Here is an 18,372-nt window from a genome sequence, read left to right on the forward strand (position 1 = left end):
ATTTGTCTCTTGCGGGTTGGATGACAAATGAATGGATAGATTTTTATTTTGTTTTTTAACTTTGAGAGTGTTTTTTTTTCGGGGAGGGGGGTTGGGTGTTTATCTGTGCCTGCATTTACCCTTGTTGTGATAACTTCACAGGAGAATTAACTGGGAGAAAAGGCAACAGCGAGGGAGCTCCCGGGAGGCTGAGAAAAAGGGAGAGGCACAGAGGGGGAATAGGGTGACAAAAACGCCATTTAACAGCAAAGAGAAATATGGTTTGGAAAATAGGGTTGGAGATGGAAAGGTGAATGAGGAAGAGAGGAAGAGGCGCAGAGCGGACAGTTTGGGAGCCATCGAGTGGCAGAGAGGCACACAGAAAAGCAGATGCGAAGCTGCAAGTTGAAGTCTCGGCCTGTTCCACGTGTTTCTCTCATTAGCAGCCCGCCCTATAAATTAATGCTGTGGTCCGGGCTTTGGGACAACTCGAACCGTCATTGAAGGAATGGCCCGGCACTCGGTTCTCTCTCTCTCTCTCTCTCTCTCTCTCTCTCTGTGTATGTGCGCCTCTGTCTTTTTCTCCAACTCCCCCTGTCTGGGACCAGGCACCCACTGCTCCGAACCCACCCCCCACCGGGAACTTTAAAACACTTCAAAACCACCAAAATCATTTAAACCTTTCACAGAAGAGGAAAGGGGGTGTGGTAATGAATCCAGTTTATTTATGAAACAATTTGCACAACTGGCTCCCTCTTAGAAACGGAATTACACTCAGACTGAAGCTTCTGTTAATTGGTAAAATTATTGTAAACGTTTTAAACAAGAAAAGGGGCAGATTCTTAGGCCGAAGGAAGTTCTCGTGCAGGCGGTGCCTCAGTCTGAAGGCAGCTGGATCTGTGGTTGTTTAATGCACATGTGTATTGTATATTGTATTTTCTTTAAAGGTAACCTCTCAGTCACCGCCTAATTTTACACAGCACGTTAGGGAGCAGACCAAGCAGACGGACCGGCTGAGCAGGAGGTTAATCCGCACCTACCAACTCTACAGCCGTACCAGCGGAAAACATGTGCAAGTCCTGGGCAAGAAAATCAACGCGAAAGCGGAGGATGGAGACAAGTACGGTAAGAGAGAGAGAGAGAGAGAGAGTCACTGGATAGGGAAAGAAACTGGGGCAGAGAAAGGGAAGGACACACTGGAGGGAGACAGAGAGACATTGGAGAAATGGAGGAAGGGGAAGGGGACACTGCTGGGAGGGGAAGGAGATACTGGTCACATGGAGCTGGAGAGGGAGAGATACCATTGAGGGAGAGACGGAGGACGGCACTGAAGGAGGGAGACATTGGCTTCGCGGTGCAGTGGAGGGAGAGACACAATTGCAAGGGAGACACCAGATAGATGGAGGAGACAGAGTGACGTATGAGAGTTGGAAGAAGAGAGAGGGAGTTGAGCAGATGAAGGAAGGGAGGACAACCTGGAGGGAGAAAGGGAGTGAAAGATACTGAGGAAGGAGTGGGACATTGCAGAAGATCGGGTTTGGCGGAGTGACGTTGGGAAAACGGGCGGAGAACAGAAGGAGAGCTGCGGAATGGAAATCCGTGTGGCGTGCGCGAGTGAGCGTGATTTAGGAAAAGGGATGTCAAAAAAAGTCAATATGTGAGACGAGGGAGAAAAAAAATCACAATGTTAAAAGGGAACGGGTTAAAAGGAAGATTTACGAAGGCAGAATGAAAAGGACATGGCATTCCAGTTCAGTGCTGCCTGAGTTAGCCGCGCAGTTAAACACTGACTCCGGGGCCCCTCTCCACCTGAGACTCTAACTGTTTTCCATTCATTCGCTGCTTTGGGATTTAAATCCATCGGGGCAAAGGGGATTGAAAATCCGCAGTCAGCCCCAACCCAGACCCCCGGGGCATCAAAGGAGCAATGGATGGGATCGTCAGCAAGCCCGGAGGGAAACCGTGAAATAACCAACTCTCACAACCGAGTCACAGAGACTGACCGTGTGTGTGTAAGAGAAATGGGAACTAGGCCAGATCACTGCCGAGGTTTTTTTACCAGTCACTTCCAGATCGGTTTATATCTGCATCGTGCGGGGGTGGGGGGGGAGCTCTTGTAGTGCAGTGGTAGTATCCTTACCTCTGAGCCAGGTAGGCCTGGGCTCAAGTCTCACCTGTTCCAGGTGTGTGCCACATCTCCGAACAGATTGAGTTTTCCTATTTCACAAAAAAACTGAACCGCAGTTGGACGGAATATCCAATCTGTAGGTTCGTACAGGATCAGTGAACTGGACAAAATCCACTTCACTAAAGACAAAATATTTTGGAAGCTGAAATTGGAAGGGAGAATGCTGGAAAAACTCAGCAGGTCCACCAGCATTTGTGGTGGCAAAAAGAGTGAGTTAACGTTTCGAGCCCAATTTGACTATTCAGAACTTTAAAACCATTTTAATGTTTTGTTCAGGGACGGAGGAGAAACATTATCTGATTTGCTTTTCTTTCGTGCGCTCCTTCAGGAACTGGATCATCAGTGTCGAGTCATTCAGGGAGCTGCGAGCCCTCTTGAATTGACTTGTCCGTAAACGTGTCCCTGGTTTAGCGGAGCTCCCCCCTCCTGTGATCACTCGCTATGTCTGTGCGCAATCCGCTAAATCAATACTCATCATTTTACTGCCGAACCGATCGATTGATTCCGCCCCTCCCCTGAATTAACGGTCGTTTTCTCCCCTGATTTAATTAAAAGGAATCGCTGTCTCCGCCTGCTCCCTCCTCGGAACAGCATTGGGTGGCGTTTAATCAGCAACTCTCATCGACCTTCGTTCTGACAATGTCTTTTACAGATGGCTGTGTAATATAGCTAAGCTGACTTGGTTGTGGCATTTGGTTTGTGGTGATCTTGGGATTCTGTGGGTAATAGTGGTTGGTTGAGGGAATTAGTTGCGGTATTTGCTCTGTTCGGTCCAGCTGATGTTGCAGTAGCCTAGAGTTGCGACGCTAAACTGCCGAGGTTAGTTCTGGTGCTCAGCCGCCAGCCACATACACAATACAGTGAAACATTATTAAACAGAGTGCTGGAGAAACTCTGCATGTCTGGCAACATCTGTGGAAAGAGAAACAGAGCTAACGTTTGGAGTCAGTGCGACATCTTTCAGCACTGAAGGGGGTCAGAAAATGGAGGTTTTTACATAATGGACAGAAGCTGTGTGTGGAGGGGGGTGGGATGGTAGTGATGGAGTGGAGTGTCACTTAGCCCAGACTAAGTAAGGATGGTAGGATGTCACGCTTGTTGTGCTTCCTGAACGTGCGTGTTAACTCTGTACGACGCAAAGACACTCGTTTCTCTTAATACCAACACATTTAAGTTTATTGCCTTTTTAAAACAAACATTCTGCTTTCCCAGTCGTTCTACTGAACTGGATAATTTCACACTGCTTCACATTGTAATCCATCAGCCACTCTGCTGACTTAACTGCTCTATATCCCTTCGCAGCCCCTTTCGGTCTTGCTGTCATCGCTTGTTTTGCAAACGGGAAACGTTAGTGAGTTGTCCTGGTAATGGATTAGATGATGATTCTGGTGATTGTGAGTGGTGCGGTACTAGTTAGAATCTTGAACACCCGAGTAAAGGTCTCTGTTACATGCCTCCCAATGTGTAATTTGAGGTAAATCCAGACTTTCCTTCACCAGAGATTAAGGGAGATTTAGGCAAAAAAAGTCAGTTTTTTTCACATTATTGTTTTAAACATATTTTAAGATCTGAAGTTATTTAGTGCAAAAATTAGTTTGGGAACAGAAAATGTGTTGAGACGGCAGGATTTTCTTTGTCTCCGGGTATAGGCAGTACGCGCAGGGCTACGTTATGGCTCATCCTTGGTTGACACGAATGGGTAGAACACTGTCTTTTTCAGAAGGCTTGGTACTGGGGACATCTATAAGTCAGACAGGGAGATGCTTTCCTTCCATGAAGACAGTTAGCAAGTTGGCTGCAAAAATAACAACAAAACCACAAAAGCTGTTGATTATGTCCCTGATGCCGACCACAATTTGCATTTATTGAGGTACCAAATGTCCATGTTATTGGTTTAGGGTCCCAAAAATGGCCTACTTATGTTCCTATGTTCTTATCCATTCCTAAAACTGTGTTCCACTTTCAAATAGGATTACTTCAGATGTGCATGGACACAAGTGGCCATTACACAGCTCAGATTGATACAGGACTTCATAAGGCAACATTTACAACAAAACCATGGCACAGTGTTTTACCTTCACACCAATACTCCACTTGTAATTTAAACCCAGATATAATGCTGTGCCTGACTCCAGAATGAAAGAGTAGGACTTCACCAAACCACTTCTCTCAAATGCTATTGTTGTCCTGTGAACCTAAAATCATTTGATGTGAGATTCCACTCAGGTACCATATCACATTAGATTGAATTCCCGCTTTCAGCAGGTAAGCTCCAGCCAGGTGAGAAGTGTCCAAGAAAGCATTGCACTACACTAAACCACCAACGAAATCTTTCTGAAGTTGTTATAACAGTTGTTTGTGACAATAAAATCATAGAATCTGTACAGTGTGGAAGCAGGCCAATCAGCCCATTGAGTCCACACCGCCCCTCCGAAGAGCATCCCATCCAGATCCATTCCCTTACCCTGTCCCCGTGATCTGGAATTTCCCATGGCTAATCCACCTAGTCTGCACATGCCTGGACATTATGGGCAATTTAGCATGGCCAATCCACCTAACCTGCACATCTTTGGACTGTGGGAGGAAACCCCAGAGCACCCAAGGAAACCCATTCAGGCATGGGGAGGATGTACAAACTCAACACAGTTGCCCGAGGTTGGAATCAAACTCTGGTCCCTGGCACTGTGAGGCAACAGTGCTAACCACTTAGCCACAGTGCCCGAAATATTGGTGAATAATGGCTATTGAACTCTGTTTTATTTTATCTGGGGATGGACACCTGGAAACATTAATTGAAGTTTGCCAGCTGTTTTTAGCTCTCCACAGATAGCAGGTAATGAGTAGGTGCATATGAGGAAGTTAGGAGAGTGCATATGGGAACATCTGAATGCATTTGAGAAGTGTTTGAAGATGTATCAATGTGTGTTGCGAGTGTCTCTGTGAAATCTACATGCAGTTTCAGATGAAGGAGTCATTCAGCACATCTTCGATCATCTGGACAGATTTTAAAAATTACATTCCCCATCACTTTTGACTCACTGTGTTTCTTGAACAAGTTCAAAGTTTTCATTTCTAATAACTTTACCTGAACAATCAACCCAATTACTTATCCCACTTCATGTAAAATAAACATTCTGATATTAGTCCTTAATTGCCTGAAATAGTAGCAATGTATCTGTAACCTTAGTATCTTAGTCTATTTGGGGATAGAGATTTTGTGCATGTGTCTTTGTATGTGTTTGTGTCATTAGTCTTTAGCATGAACCAGTCTAAAGTGGGTCTTCCACACAATGGATCGAGACTGCAACAGATTCAGAATACCGTTTAAAACAGAGACACACATCTATTTCCAGGTAGAGTTCTGTAAAACAGAGCTGGGGACCTCATCTGTGTTAGGAGTCAAAATATTTTTATGTAAGAAGAGAGATCACCATCCGAGCTAACACGCAATGGTTATAAGCTATGACATTTAAAGTTTGACAATTTAGACCAACTTTTTTCAAACCCGGTCCACGGAGTTGTGGTAAAACTAAGAACTGAGGGGTTTTGCAATGCAGGCCAGTTGTATAGATGAGTGACTGTCCAAATAACTCTGGTCAAGAGTAGGCAAGTGCACATTGATCACAGATGTGATCTGCTCCCCACCTGCTCCTGCTCTCCCCATTCTCCACTAGTGCTTTTTTCCACGATCTGTTCTCTCTCTGCTCCTACTGTCTTCAGGTTCCTGTTCTCTCCATGTTCAGTTCTCTTGATGCTCCTGCTCTGTCTCCAAGCTCCTGACCAGTAGAGACAGGTTCCATAATGAGAAGCGGGCACACTGAAATCTGACAGTAAGTACCTGTAGTATTAAAAGCATTATTAAATTAATCTCACTTCATTATCATTACTGAGTATTTTAATTTAGATGGGGAGTCTGCAATTACAAATATTTTTGAAAAGGAATTCTTTGACACAGATTGATCAGATATTAAGTAATTTTCTAGATAGAATTTTATAAAATAATGACAAAGCACAGCTTTAGAAGAAATTTCATTTTACAGCTTAGTCCATAATATTGCATCTTGTTTTTGTGTATAAGCAATGAATTGCATGTGTTGTCAGCAGTGACGCAATTAGTGGCACACTGACTTCAGAGTCAGAAAGTTGTTGGTTTGAACCCCAGTCCAGGACTTGAACAGACAGCGTTGGCTGATTCTCCAGTATTCTATAGAGAGAATGCTGCATATTCAGACAAAACATTAAACAGAAGCTCCATTTGCATTCTCAGTGTGATAAAGAACCCCTGGCATTTCTTGAAGAAGAATACAGAAGCTTTCCCTTGGTCAATATTTATCCCTCAACTCTATAATTAATCAACGCCAGTTCAATGGGTTCTGAGTTTGCTGATATGGTCAAAGCATAATCTCCAGACTCTGCCACATTCAGGGCAGATGGCACTTGGATGTTGGATAAACTGAAAGTTTTGTGTATTTTCACCAATGCCTTAACTCCAATGTTGCATGTTTCTGATGAATTCTCTTGATGTGTTTGGTGCCTTCTGAATGAGCCATCTCTGTTTTAGTCAGTTACAGATACATTGCTACTATTTCAGGCAATTAAGGACTAATATCAGAATGTTTATTTTACATGAAGTGGGATAAGTAATTGGGTTGATTGTTCAGGTAAAGTTATTAGAAATGAAAAATGTGATCAATGGGAATATTTGACCACATCAGGGAGCGTTGAGGATATCCCTGAAGTGTTTCTGCTGTCCTAATGGGTGTCTCCTTCCACAAATGAGACCTGCTAATAATAATGAACATAAGAATCCGCCTACATAAAATGGCATAAACAATTAGACAATGCCTGGCACCTTGTAGTTAAAATCCGTCATTAGCATCAGTGTTCAGGCAGTAAGATACCGTATGATTGGACATTGTAAGTAGGATATTATCATTGGATTGGATATTGTCATTTGGGCAGGATAATGTCCTTTTGAAAGATATAGTATCATTGGATTTGATAAATTGGGAAGGATCCTACACTGTTGAGATTCTATATCAATGGGTGAGATACTGTATCAGTGTATGGGGTAGTGTATCATTGGACAGGAGGATATATCATTGAGAGTGATGCTGTATCTTTGGATGGAATACACTTAATGAGAATATCTTGGGTGGGGTAATAATGCATTATTGAATAGAATATTGCATCATTGAGAGGAATACTGTCCTACTGAGCAGGAAACTGTATCATTAGGCAGTATTCTTTTGGTGAGAGGGATATTGTATCATTGGGTAGGACACTGCATTATTGGGTGGAATATTGCCTGATGCAAAGAATTGGTTGCTTTTCATTCTTTGAATCTAAATAATAGTAATTCTATCATTCCTCTAGCTCAAAGATATTGAAGACAGGAGTTTTAAAAATATATATTTGGTCAGGAATTGAAAGGTAAAATCAGTAGATCTTTGGGAGCAGTATGGGGGATTGGCACTAATTGGCTTTTTTCATGTAGCTAGCAGTCATGATGGAACAAATGGCCCTCTTCCGTTGTGAATTTCTAAATGATCATTACCTTGTGCACAGACAAGGAAGGTGGCAGATTTGATTCATAGTTCAATTAGATAATTTAGATAACTGATGTAGTGTTAGATGACTGCAAGTTAACTTTAGTGCTCTGGGTGTACACAGGAGGAATTATCATGTTGCAAGATCCACCATTGACCAATATCAAGTGTTCCCTGTCACTTAGTGTGTGTTTTCAGATGTTAGAAGAAGGTTAAACTTGGTAATGACATAATTAGAACCAGCATAATCAAGCAAGAAAAATAGTCACTTGGGGTAAAGTACCCAAACAATGCTTCTGGTTGAGAAAGAATCAGGGTCTTAAGAGAGAAACTGGGGAATGGAAGGAAAACTCATTCATTCAATTGTTTGTTTTTTTTTAATGATAAATCTCAATTATTCAAGTAGCCCTTCACAACCAAGATAATGATGATTGGAAGTTATTTGAATTTTGAGCTGCAAAGCTCAAGCCACCTTGTCCATACCACATACCTACACATACCTGGGATCTTGCTGCTTGAGTTATAACCACACCTGAACTGCTGAAATATATTATGGATTTAATCCCTATACAAAGGCAATAATTGCCTACAAAACACATAGGGATTGCCTTTCTCTGTAATAAGTATAGTAGCTGTTATACTCTAAATTACAACATTTAAAAGGCATCTGGGTAGGTAAATGAATAGGAAAGGTTAGAGGGATGTGGGCCAAATGCTGGCAAATGGGACTAGATCAGTTTAGGATATCTGGTTGGTGCAGATGAGATGGACTGAAGGGTGTGTTTCTGTGCTGTACATCTCACTCTATTATAGATTCTCTATAATAGATGCTGGACGACTACTCTCAGTTTAGAGTTAAATCAGATCCAGGATCATTCTTTTTAAAGCCAATTATACTTTAGTCCAAATCACCAATAAGAAAGGAAGAATTTGCTGTCAGTTTGTATCCTTCTTAACTTCCCAAAGCACTTTGCAGTCAATTAAACACTTCTTTAGAAGTAAGGTAATTGTTGCAATTTAGGAAATGCAGCAGCCAATTTGTACTCGGCTTCCACAACCACCAATGTGATAAGGATTGTGTAATCTGTTATAATAATGTGGATGAATGAACAATATGGGCCAAGACGCCGTGCAGAACTCCCCTGTTTTTATTCAGATACCATTATTGGAATGCTTAAACCCTGAGGGAAGATGGCCTCTTGGTTTAACATCTATCAGGAGGGGAATTGATGGTTATGGGGAAAGGACAAGAAAGTAGACATGAAGTGTGTCAGATTAGCCTTTAGCCTAATAAATGGTGGAGCAGGCTCAAGTGCCAAACAGCTAAAACCTGTTCCTAATTCTTGCAATCTCATCCAAATGATGGCACCTCCCTAGTACTGCAGTGGCAGTATTAGCCTAGAATTACATGATTACTCCTTGGACTGGTACTTGAAGCCACAACTTGTGTTGATGAGAAACAAGCCACATATCTACTGAGGCAAGGTTCAAATCCCAGCAATCATTGACATAATAATTAGTGCAACTATACAGCCTATTTTCTATTACTGCAGTTACAACTGTTAACCCTGATCTCCCAGTGTGTTGTGGTAAAGACACTGACTCTGTGACACACAGATCTAAAAAAATTCTAAATTGAAGCAGAAACTGCTAGAAATGCTTTGCAGGCCAGGAAGCATCTGTGTGGAGAAAGAAGCAGAATTAATTTCTCAGCTCAATGAAAGGTTTTCAACAGATGTCATTGAATATTTCCAGCAATTTAAGCTTTGTTTCAGATTTGTAGCATCTGCAATGCTTTGCTTTAGAGAGTCCTCGGTTGGATTGTCAGTTGTTCAGTTAGTTGGTGTCAGATGGAGCTTGTGTGGACATCAAGAAAAACCAGGCTCAGCTCTGTCAGTGCACCTTATAACAAGCATCTAAATGGTTAAACATTCAGCTATTCACCTAGGTGGTAATGGTGACAACCAACCAGGATATCCCAACAAGTCAACTGACTGCTTCAAGGAGGGGAACAAGAGATGAAGCAACACTAAATCTGAAACTCAGGTCACTGGAGAACTCCATAGCTCTCAATTGTTGAAGACTATTTCAAGGATGCCCTTCTGACTGATAAATTGCTGAAGCTTCCTTCTTTAGTATTCTGGTCAATATTCATTCTTCAATCAAGATCCTCTTCTCTGCTCCTATGATGCTGCTTGGCCTGCTGTGTTCATCCAGCCCTGCACCTTGTTGTCTCAATATTCAGATTGTTTGGTCTCTTCCTTCTACTGTTTGTTGGACCTTGCTATGTGTAAAGTTGGTTGCTGTGCCTCCTAAATTAGGGCAGTGACAACACTTCAAAGCATATTATTTGTTGTAATGTGCTTTGGGACATTGAGGTTTGTGAAAGATGCAATGCAAATAATAAAATATTCAAATCTTTTATTTTGTATAGCACTGGGTAACAATCTGCCTGGTGTGTGCTACTGTTTTTTAAACACTTTGAATCCTTGATGTGTTATTACTAGGGGTGTTCAAATGTTGTCACCCAAGTCTTAACAACATCAACGCCAAAGAGGAGAACAACTTGTTTCTAGTCCTGTATTTTTATTTGCTGCTTCCCTTGTTTGGAAAGATTGATTACTTCCCCCTCCTAGTGCTGTTAGCATTAGAAGTTTGGGGTACATGGGACTTCATAAGAATGTGGATTTAAGCCTTATATAAGAACAAAGGAACAAAAGTAGAAGTCAAGTATTTTGGTTCATTGAGCCTGCTAAGTCATGCAATGAGATTGTCATTGATCCATCTGCTTCAATCCATCCTCCTGTCCTTTCCTCTCATTCCTTAATTCACTAAGTGTCTAAGCATCTAAGAATCTCAGTCTCCAGTGTACACAATGACTGAACATCCACTCTTCTCTGATGGAAAGAATTTAAGAAATTCACCATCCCTTGAATAAATTTCCCTAATCTCAGACTCTGGTGGACACACCATGTATTCTGAAATGGTGGCCTTTACTTCCAGACTCTCTCATCAAGGTAAATATCCTCAAGCATCTAACTTGTCAAGTTTATCCAGCATTTTAAGTGACATGATGACAAATGGCCTGAAGGCCCCATGGTACATATTTAAATTGTTTAAGAAGATGAGAACTTGAAGAGCCTTATGTTCCTTAGTTGTACCACATACTGCCAGACTATGTTTTCAGCTCTGGAATCTGGGTCCAGTTCTGTTTCACATTGATGACTCCAATGGTCAAAAATGAAAAGAGCCTGAGATAACTCAAAACAGAAACAGAAATTTCTGGAAACACTTGGCAAATCAAGTGACATCTGTATGAGAATAGAGGTGTTAGCTGTATAGGTACTGTACACCATTTGATGAAGTGCCACATCTGAAAAGCTGAGGTTGGATCTGAGAAAAATTACGGGTGACAGTGAGGGAGCTTAACTCTGTATCTAACACAGTACTGTTCTCCTCCGGAGTGTGTTTGGGGACAGTGTAGAGGGAGTTTTACTCTCTGACTAACCCCTGCTATATCTGTCCTGGGAGTATTTGAAGGAAACAGCTTTACTCCGTATCTAACACTGAGCTGTACCTGTCCTGGGAGAGTTTGATGTTCCCTGGTAGACAGATTAGAAAAAGTATTCCATTCTCCTGGAGTAACATTGAGTGCAGAAATTCTCATCTTCTCCTCTCTGATTCTTTTTTTTTTTGCGAGTCTAAAACGTTTTCTTTTTCTGGGGCTGTTAGAAATAACCCATCATACTGTGCAGTACCAACGCGGAAATGGATTGAGAATACAACGCTTGCTTGGTGAATTGTATAAATAACAGAAAGTTACCGATCACTCACTCAGTCCTGCACCCCTTTCTTTCCAATGCAGCCAAGCTGATTGTGGAGACAGATACCTTCGGAAGCAGAGTCCGCATTAAGGGAGCGGAGTCTGGCTTTTACATCTGCATGAACAAGCGGGGAAAACTGATCGGCAAGGTAAGGATTAATGGGATTGGCCGGGAAAGTTTCGGAGCAAAAGTGTTAAATGTCTTACAAATGGGCGTCGAGGCACATGGAAAGGAGCAGAAAACAGAAAGACGTAGAAAATTAGTGAGAGGCGAGTTTACAGTCATAGGAGGAGAGAGAAACAGATGAAGGAATAGAAAGAGGGCAAAATAGAAGCAGGGACAGATAAAGAAATAACTAGCGAGATGGTGGTAGAAATGGAAACAGGAATAAAATGTAATAGTGAGTAAATGGACGGGATACGTTAATGAGCGAGACTGAGAAGTAGACACAAGTTGAGATTCTGATAAGAAAGAAAGACAAAGGGAACATAAACAGCAATAGAGAGAAAGCAAGTGATTAAAATAGATCGGAGTGAAGACAGAAGTTGTGGAAAATGGTGAGAGAGGTTACATTTCGATGCAACAGTTGGAAGAAGGGTGCAAAGTTACTCTGCTTACTTCAGAAGGCCAACTTTTCAAACCCCTGGAAGTGTTAGATTTTTAGACTAATTCGCATGCTTTCTACCTGTTCTCAGCAGAAAGCTCCGCTAAAGTAATTGATTAAAGAAAACGCGGCTCGCCTTTTGCATTGAAAGCCATCCTTGCCCCGTCGTGCTCCCAACTCCGTCCCCATCTCTCGCTCTGAGATGGATCGACGATGCTCCCGGCGATTCTAACCCTTGCCCTAATAGGAATATCAGCCTGACTTCTTGATGCCCGCAGAATAGAATTCGTGCTCCCTTATTTGTCGTTTTTTGTGTTCGACAAAATGTGAAATGTGGACCCTGCTGGCGAGTCTGTGGCCCTGTCGCTGCCTGAGGAATGTGGGATATTCCCAAACTGTGGGAACAGCCGATAGATCCCGGCCAAGAGGAGACATTCCCATCACGGGAGATTAGAAACCCCTGTTCCCCATCAATGGATTCATTCTGCCTACCCTTTAAACTTCTAAACAGCTTAGTTATAATGCTTCTCGTATTATCTATTTTTCATTCACTTTGATATCACTGGCTGGCCCAGAATTTATTGCCCATGCCGCCTGAGAAAGTGGTGGTAAGCTGCCTTCTTGAACCACTACTGTCCATGTGCTATAGATAGACCCACAATGTCATTAGGGAGGGCATAATCTATTAACATGATGCATAGATATTTTTTAAAAATCATACACGTAGATGACAATACCGCTATATAATAATTATAAGACCATTTTATATTGGTTATTATATAGTTCCAATAGCTGGGCAGTTACATGGCTAAAATAACGGATCTAATGTCTGGCTAGCTTTAATGATATGACCCATCTGTTTTTGGAATGGATTAAATATTAAGGGACATGAGCATTTGAAGGAAGCTGACTCCTATCGCCTGCTGCTGAGACCTGAAGGTGGATTTGAAGGTTTGTGTTCGATTTGGAGCGGGCAGGCCAGCCTGCCGCTTTCCTTTTCCACTTGTCTAATTCTGTGTCGCATGGAGCCTCTGAGTGCCGGCTGCTGGCAGCTTCGGTGCGACCAACAGCAAGCTCCGAGATCCAGGGGCGGCGCGCCCCCGCCGCCTCCGCCATCTGTCTGCTGGCAAGCTGATATTATTCCTTGTGACAAGTTGTAATTCACAGTGCCCAGGACTGGACCGTACACATGGCCTGGGGAGGGCTATACTGGGAGAGTTAGGGGCTATAACCGCAGATGGAAACTGATACACGGAGGGGCCGCTGGTTCTATACTTCACGGGTCACTAGTGTTTGTACATTGCACAAACTTACCCTGCCGTCCTCTCCACTCACCTCTTAGGAATCAAGACAGCAAACCCTAAACACAGCGAGGTTACAAATACTTTGAAGTCTGCCTGTTCTTCAAAATAATCTTCCGTCCCCTTTTCTCTTAATTTTTTTTCTCACTTCTGTCTCTGCATTTACCCTCTTTCATCTCTTTTCTTTGCTGTCCTTTTTCCACCCTTTCTCCCCTCCTCTCATCGAATCTTTCCATTGTTCTTTTAGTAATCCGTGCGTTTTCCAGGCCTGAAGACAATAACGTGATGCTAGTAGTCTACAGTCTCCCTCGCTGATCGATCACAGTCTCTGGGCATGTTAAATATTCTTTAAAGGAAAATTTATTCTTATCTGAATTATATATAGCGTAAAAATCATGCAACGCCCACAAATTGGAAATGAGCCGGTGAGCAGGGGCTGTTAGTCTGGATGGGACGTTTACTCAGTCTTCTGTTTCTTTGTGCAGCGAAGCGGCAAGAGCAAAGACTGTGTCTTCACTGAAATCGTGTTGGAGAATAACTACACGGCTCTGCAGAACGCCAAGTACGAAGGATGGTTCATGGCTTTCACCCGGAAAGGGAGACCCAGGAAAGGGTCGAAGACCAGGCAGCACCAGAGGGAGGTGCATTTCATGAAGAGATTACCCAAGGGTCACCTGTCCTCTTTGGACAGCCACAGACACTTCGAGTTCATCAACTATCCTTTCCCCAGCAGGACTAAACGCACCAGACACTCCAGGCCTCGGTAGAAACAGCCACCGTCCCAAGGTCACCTCTCTCTCCACTGACCTTTACTCCAGACAATGGATGAACCCACTCTGTCTTTTTCTTTAAAATAAATGAGATGCTTTATTTTTCTATTCAACTCCAACTGATGGGACTACATCACCCGGCGTTTGGGAAAATAATTCAGTCTGAAGTAAAGTTTAAATAATTTTTAGAGCAAGAGAAGGACAGGAACACACAAGAATTCCGTGACAGGGAAAGGGAAATCATTCCAAACCTGAGCTGCTGGGCTGTTCGATTCCTGAGTTGAGACGAGAGCTTGAGACTGATTTAAAGTTGTATATAATCAGTTAGTTAGCTAGCTAGAGTGGAAGAATGAAAGATGGAAGGTTCACTTTTATTTTCCCATGGTCTTCTTCAAATGCTGCTTTGGAAATGTCTTCACTTGAGAGTGATGTCCTGGGGAATGAATCACCAAGATATTTACAAAAAAAAATCTGCTGGACTTGAGTTTATCCCTCAATGTTGTTACCAGTCATTCATTGTCCAACTGCATTCACTGAATCTTAGAACAGACATTGCAAACAATTATAACCTCAAACTGTCTTGTTAATATTTCTCCATTTTCTTTCTTACCTATTTTAGTACAACACTGTATTGTTGCCAAGAAACTGGCATAATGTCTTTTGTATTCATTTTTTTTGGAGAATTGTGTAAAATAATTTTTAATGAGAATATTTATTTAATAACTGTATTAAATTTGTATTAGAATACAGAAAGTAATTTGTGTGATGTCACTGTAAGATAGCACAGGATGTCAGGGGTTGTGTGAGACATGAGTGCTCCAGCAGTTAGTCAAGAGAACATTTGAGAAAAGGGAGAGAAATAAAAGCCCACAAAAGAGGGAAGTGGAATGAGGACAGAGAGAAGTGAAATAAAACTCTAAGAAAGAGAAACTGAAGAGAAGTAAAAAGGAAGAAAGGTTGAGAAAAGTGAGAGGCAGGGAAGAAAATGACATAGGGATAACGTCACTGGACCAGTCATCTGTAAGCTGAGGCTAATGTTCTGGGCACTTGGGTTCAATGCCATCACAACAACTGAAGGAATTTAAATTTAATAACATTCTTAATCATAATTACAATATGAGTAATGAAGACCATAACAACCATCAATTGCTCTGGAAACTTATCTCCTTCACTGCCCCATCTCTAGAGAAGAAGGAAATCTGACGTTTGTGTGACTCCAGACCCAGAGCAATGTGGTTGACTCCTAACTCTCCTCAGAAATGGCCCAGTAAGCTGTTTGGTTCAAGGGCAATTAGGGACAAGCAACAAATGCCACCCTTGCCAGTGACACCCATATCCCATGAAAGATTGGCTTAAAAAGGCCATTAAGGATTATCCTACCTCTCACATCATGGAACCCTCTTGTATTTTGAATAAGCCTATATTGTCATCTCTGTTACATTTTAAGGGATCATTTCACTTAAAAACTTCTTCTAAATTCACCTGTTAGTCAGGCATCTAAAAAAAGTGTCAAAGCAACACACATACAATTAGAAAGTGGTGGATTCATGTGTGTAAAGGGAAATATTTATATCACATGCGGGTAGGTAGATAAATTGAGAGATAGACAAGCAGATGACTATGCAGATAAAGGTTGTTTTTTGGTATAATAAATTGGGGAAAGTTTCCCCTTATTACCTTCAGTCAAATAATAAATAGATCTTTATATTCTTTATGTGAGTTTACAATTTCACATCATCATTGCACAAATCAACAGACCCAGAATCAGAGGCACAATTACTCATAGGAACCTAGCTCAGCTAATATGCATATACTTTTGACTAGTGATGTGATCAAGACAACTGGTCAGTATTATCTACTGTCAGGCTCTGTACAAATTCTACACTTTTCAATAATTGTTTGAGATTGCTCTCTTTTTACCATCACCCATCTCAACAAAGCAGAGGAATTAAACTTTGCAGTCTGGCTTCCACACATTCGCAACTACCTTATCCCCTAAACAATAAATATCTGTCAGTAGCTTTGTAATTTATCTGGAGTAAAATTAGGTATGAAGTATCAACATATAGTCTGTGGGTCCATGGGACAATGTAAAGGGAACTTTACTCTGTATTTAACCCTGTGCTGTACCTGCCCTGGGAGTGATTGATGGGGACAATGTAAACAGAGCTTTACTCTTTAGCTCACCATTCTGGACCTGTGCTAGGAGTATTTGATGGGAACGGTATAGAGTAAGCTTTACTTTCAAAGAGTAGAGGAAACTTTGCTGTGTGTCTGGCTCTGTGCTGTCCCTGATCTGGAAGTGTTTGGTGGAGGCAGTTTAGCGTGAGCTTCACTCTGTAAATTACTCTGTGCTATAGTTGCCCTAAGAATGTTTGATGGGATGTGTACAGGAAACTTTACTTTGTATCTACTCAGTGCTGTACCTGCCCTCGGAGAGCTGATGGGACAGAGACAATTTATGTTTTATCACTCTGGCGCTGTACCTGCCATACAGGTAGCGTGAGACAGTGTAGAGAAAGATTTACTCTGTTTCTAACCCTTTGTATTTTAACAGAGTTATTAAGTCATATAACATACCACAGCACTGTTTCATCACAATCTAATACATTGAAATTCACTGCTGCTTATTTGGGAGCTGTTTTGTCCTCAAATGTGCATACTGGTTCAGTCTTGGGTAAAATCCATAGTTGTCCACAGCCATGCATCACTTTTCCAATTTCCACTTTCTTGCAGAATAGTCAAGAGGAGTGGGAGTCTGCTTGATGCTTGTCCAACAGAGCCATGGGATCTAGGATCTAACTCCTACCCTACTTGTAATCACCCAGGTTACAAATACAACCTTAGTCATGCCTTAAGTATATGGCTCAAAACCAAATGAGAAATATACTTATCATCTAAGCCATTGGGAGCTGACTGTTAATTATTGATTTATAGGAGATATTTTAACATGTATAATGCTATAAACTTGACATTTTTGCAGAATTTCAATGTTAGAAATCTACTAACATGAAGACTACCAGTAAACTATTAACAGACAAGAAGATCCAAAAATATTATTTGTGATTGGTGAATATTCTCTGCTTCACTTACATTCAGCAAATTAATGTTTCTAAATGGTAGGAAATATTATAGATTGAGATTATATTACATCCATATAAAAATCTACTTCATGGTAGTTACTATATCTGTCATGCTCATTGGCAAATCTTCAATATTGTAAAGATAATCTGAAAGTATAACTGCAACATGCACCTTTTCTGTCAATGTTTATCATTATAAATTCCTCTGTTCATATGTGTAATGCAAATTGGCTATGTAAACATTACAATGTTGTAATGAAACTTGCCCCTGCAGTGCCACCATTGGCAGCAGGAAATAATTACAGGATAGCAAATTTGCAAGGTCAATTCCATTATAAATGTGAACATAGAAATTCATTATGGAAATGCGAAAAGTATTTGATTTCAAATGGATACTGAAAATGCCTGGGTGCCTTGGTCCAATTTTTCTTATTCATGGATTATGGCAACATCATGGATTATGCTTACTGGCAACGTCAGCATTTATTGTCGATCCCTCTTTAACTAAGTGGTTTACAAGGCCATTTCAAAGGGTAGTTAAGGGTAGTGACAATAAAATCTAATTCTATTCTAATAATCATATTACTCTGAAGACACATATAGACCAGGTTAGATAAGGGCAGAAGATGTTCTTCCCTAAATGGGAAACAGATGTGCTTTTACCGGTAATTTCGTGGTCGCCATAACTGGTACTAGTTTTGTTTTATTCCAGAGGATTTATTTAATTTTTCAGATGCTGTGGTAAAAATTTAATTCATATCTCCAGATTATGGGTCTGAGCGTCTAAATTGTTTGTCCAATAACACAAGCATTCTGCTACTATATCACCTATCACCACCTGCCCCCAACCGTGATTCACCGGAAAGATTATATGCGGTCTGTATTCCCAGCTTTTATTTCTCTAAAGGTTACACAGTTCCCATTATACCATCTAGCAATATAAATCAAGTGCTAACCTCCTGAACTGCCTCCCAAGATCCTTATTTACTGTGCAGGACACATTTGAAGGAGTAATATTCTCCTGGGTTAGTAGGAACTGCAGATGCTGGAGAATCTGAAATAACAAGGTGTAGA

The 18,372-nt window shown here is 41.5% G+C and overlaps 1 protein-coding gene across 1 annotated transcript; it reads left to right on the forward strand.

Moving 5' to 3' along the window:
* The first annotated feature begins 486 nt into the window (after positions 1–486).
* fgf8b (fibroblast growth factor 8b) lies at positions 487–14,792 on the forward strand. The gene is made up of 4 exons (XM_048608957.1): positions 487–539; positions 927–1,104; positions 11,582–11,688; positions 13,931–14,792. The coding sequence occupies exons 3-4, from the start codon at positions 11,659–11,661 to the stop codon at positions 14,210–14,212; spliced, it is 312 nt and encodes a 103-aa protein (XP_048464914.1). The 5' UTR covers positions 487–539; positions 927–1,104; positions 11,582–11,658; the 3' UTR covers positions 14,213–14,792.
* The last annotated feature ends 3,580 nt before the right edge of the window (positions 14,793–18,372 follow it).

Source organism: Rhincodon typus, chromosome 20 (assembly GCF_021869965.1).
Source record: "Rhincodon typus isolate 14 chromosome 20, sRhiTyp1.1, whole genome shotgun sequence".
In the NCBI taxonomy this organism is placed as follows: Eukaryota; Metazoa; Chordata; class Chondrichthyes; order Orectolobiformes; family Rhincodontidae; genus Rhincodon; species Rhincodon typus.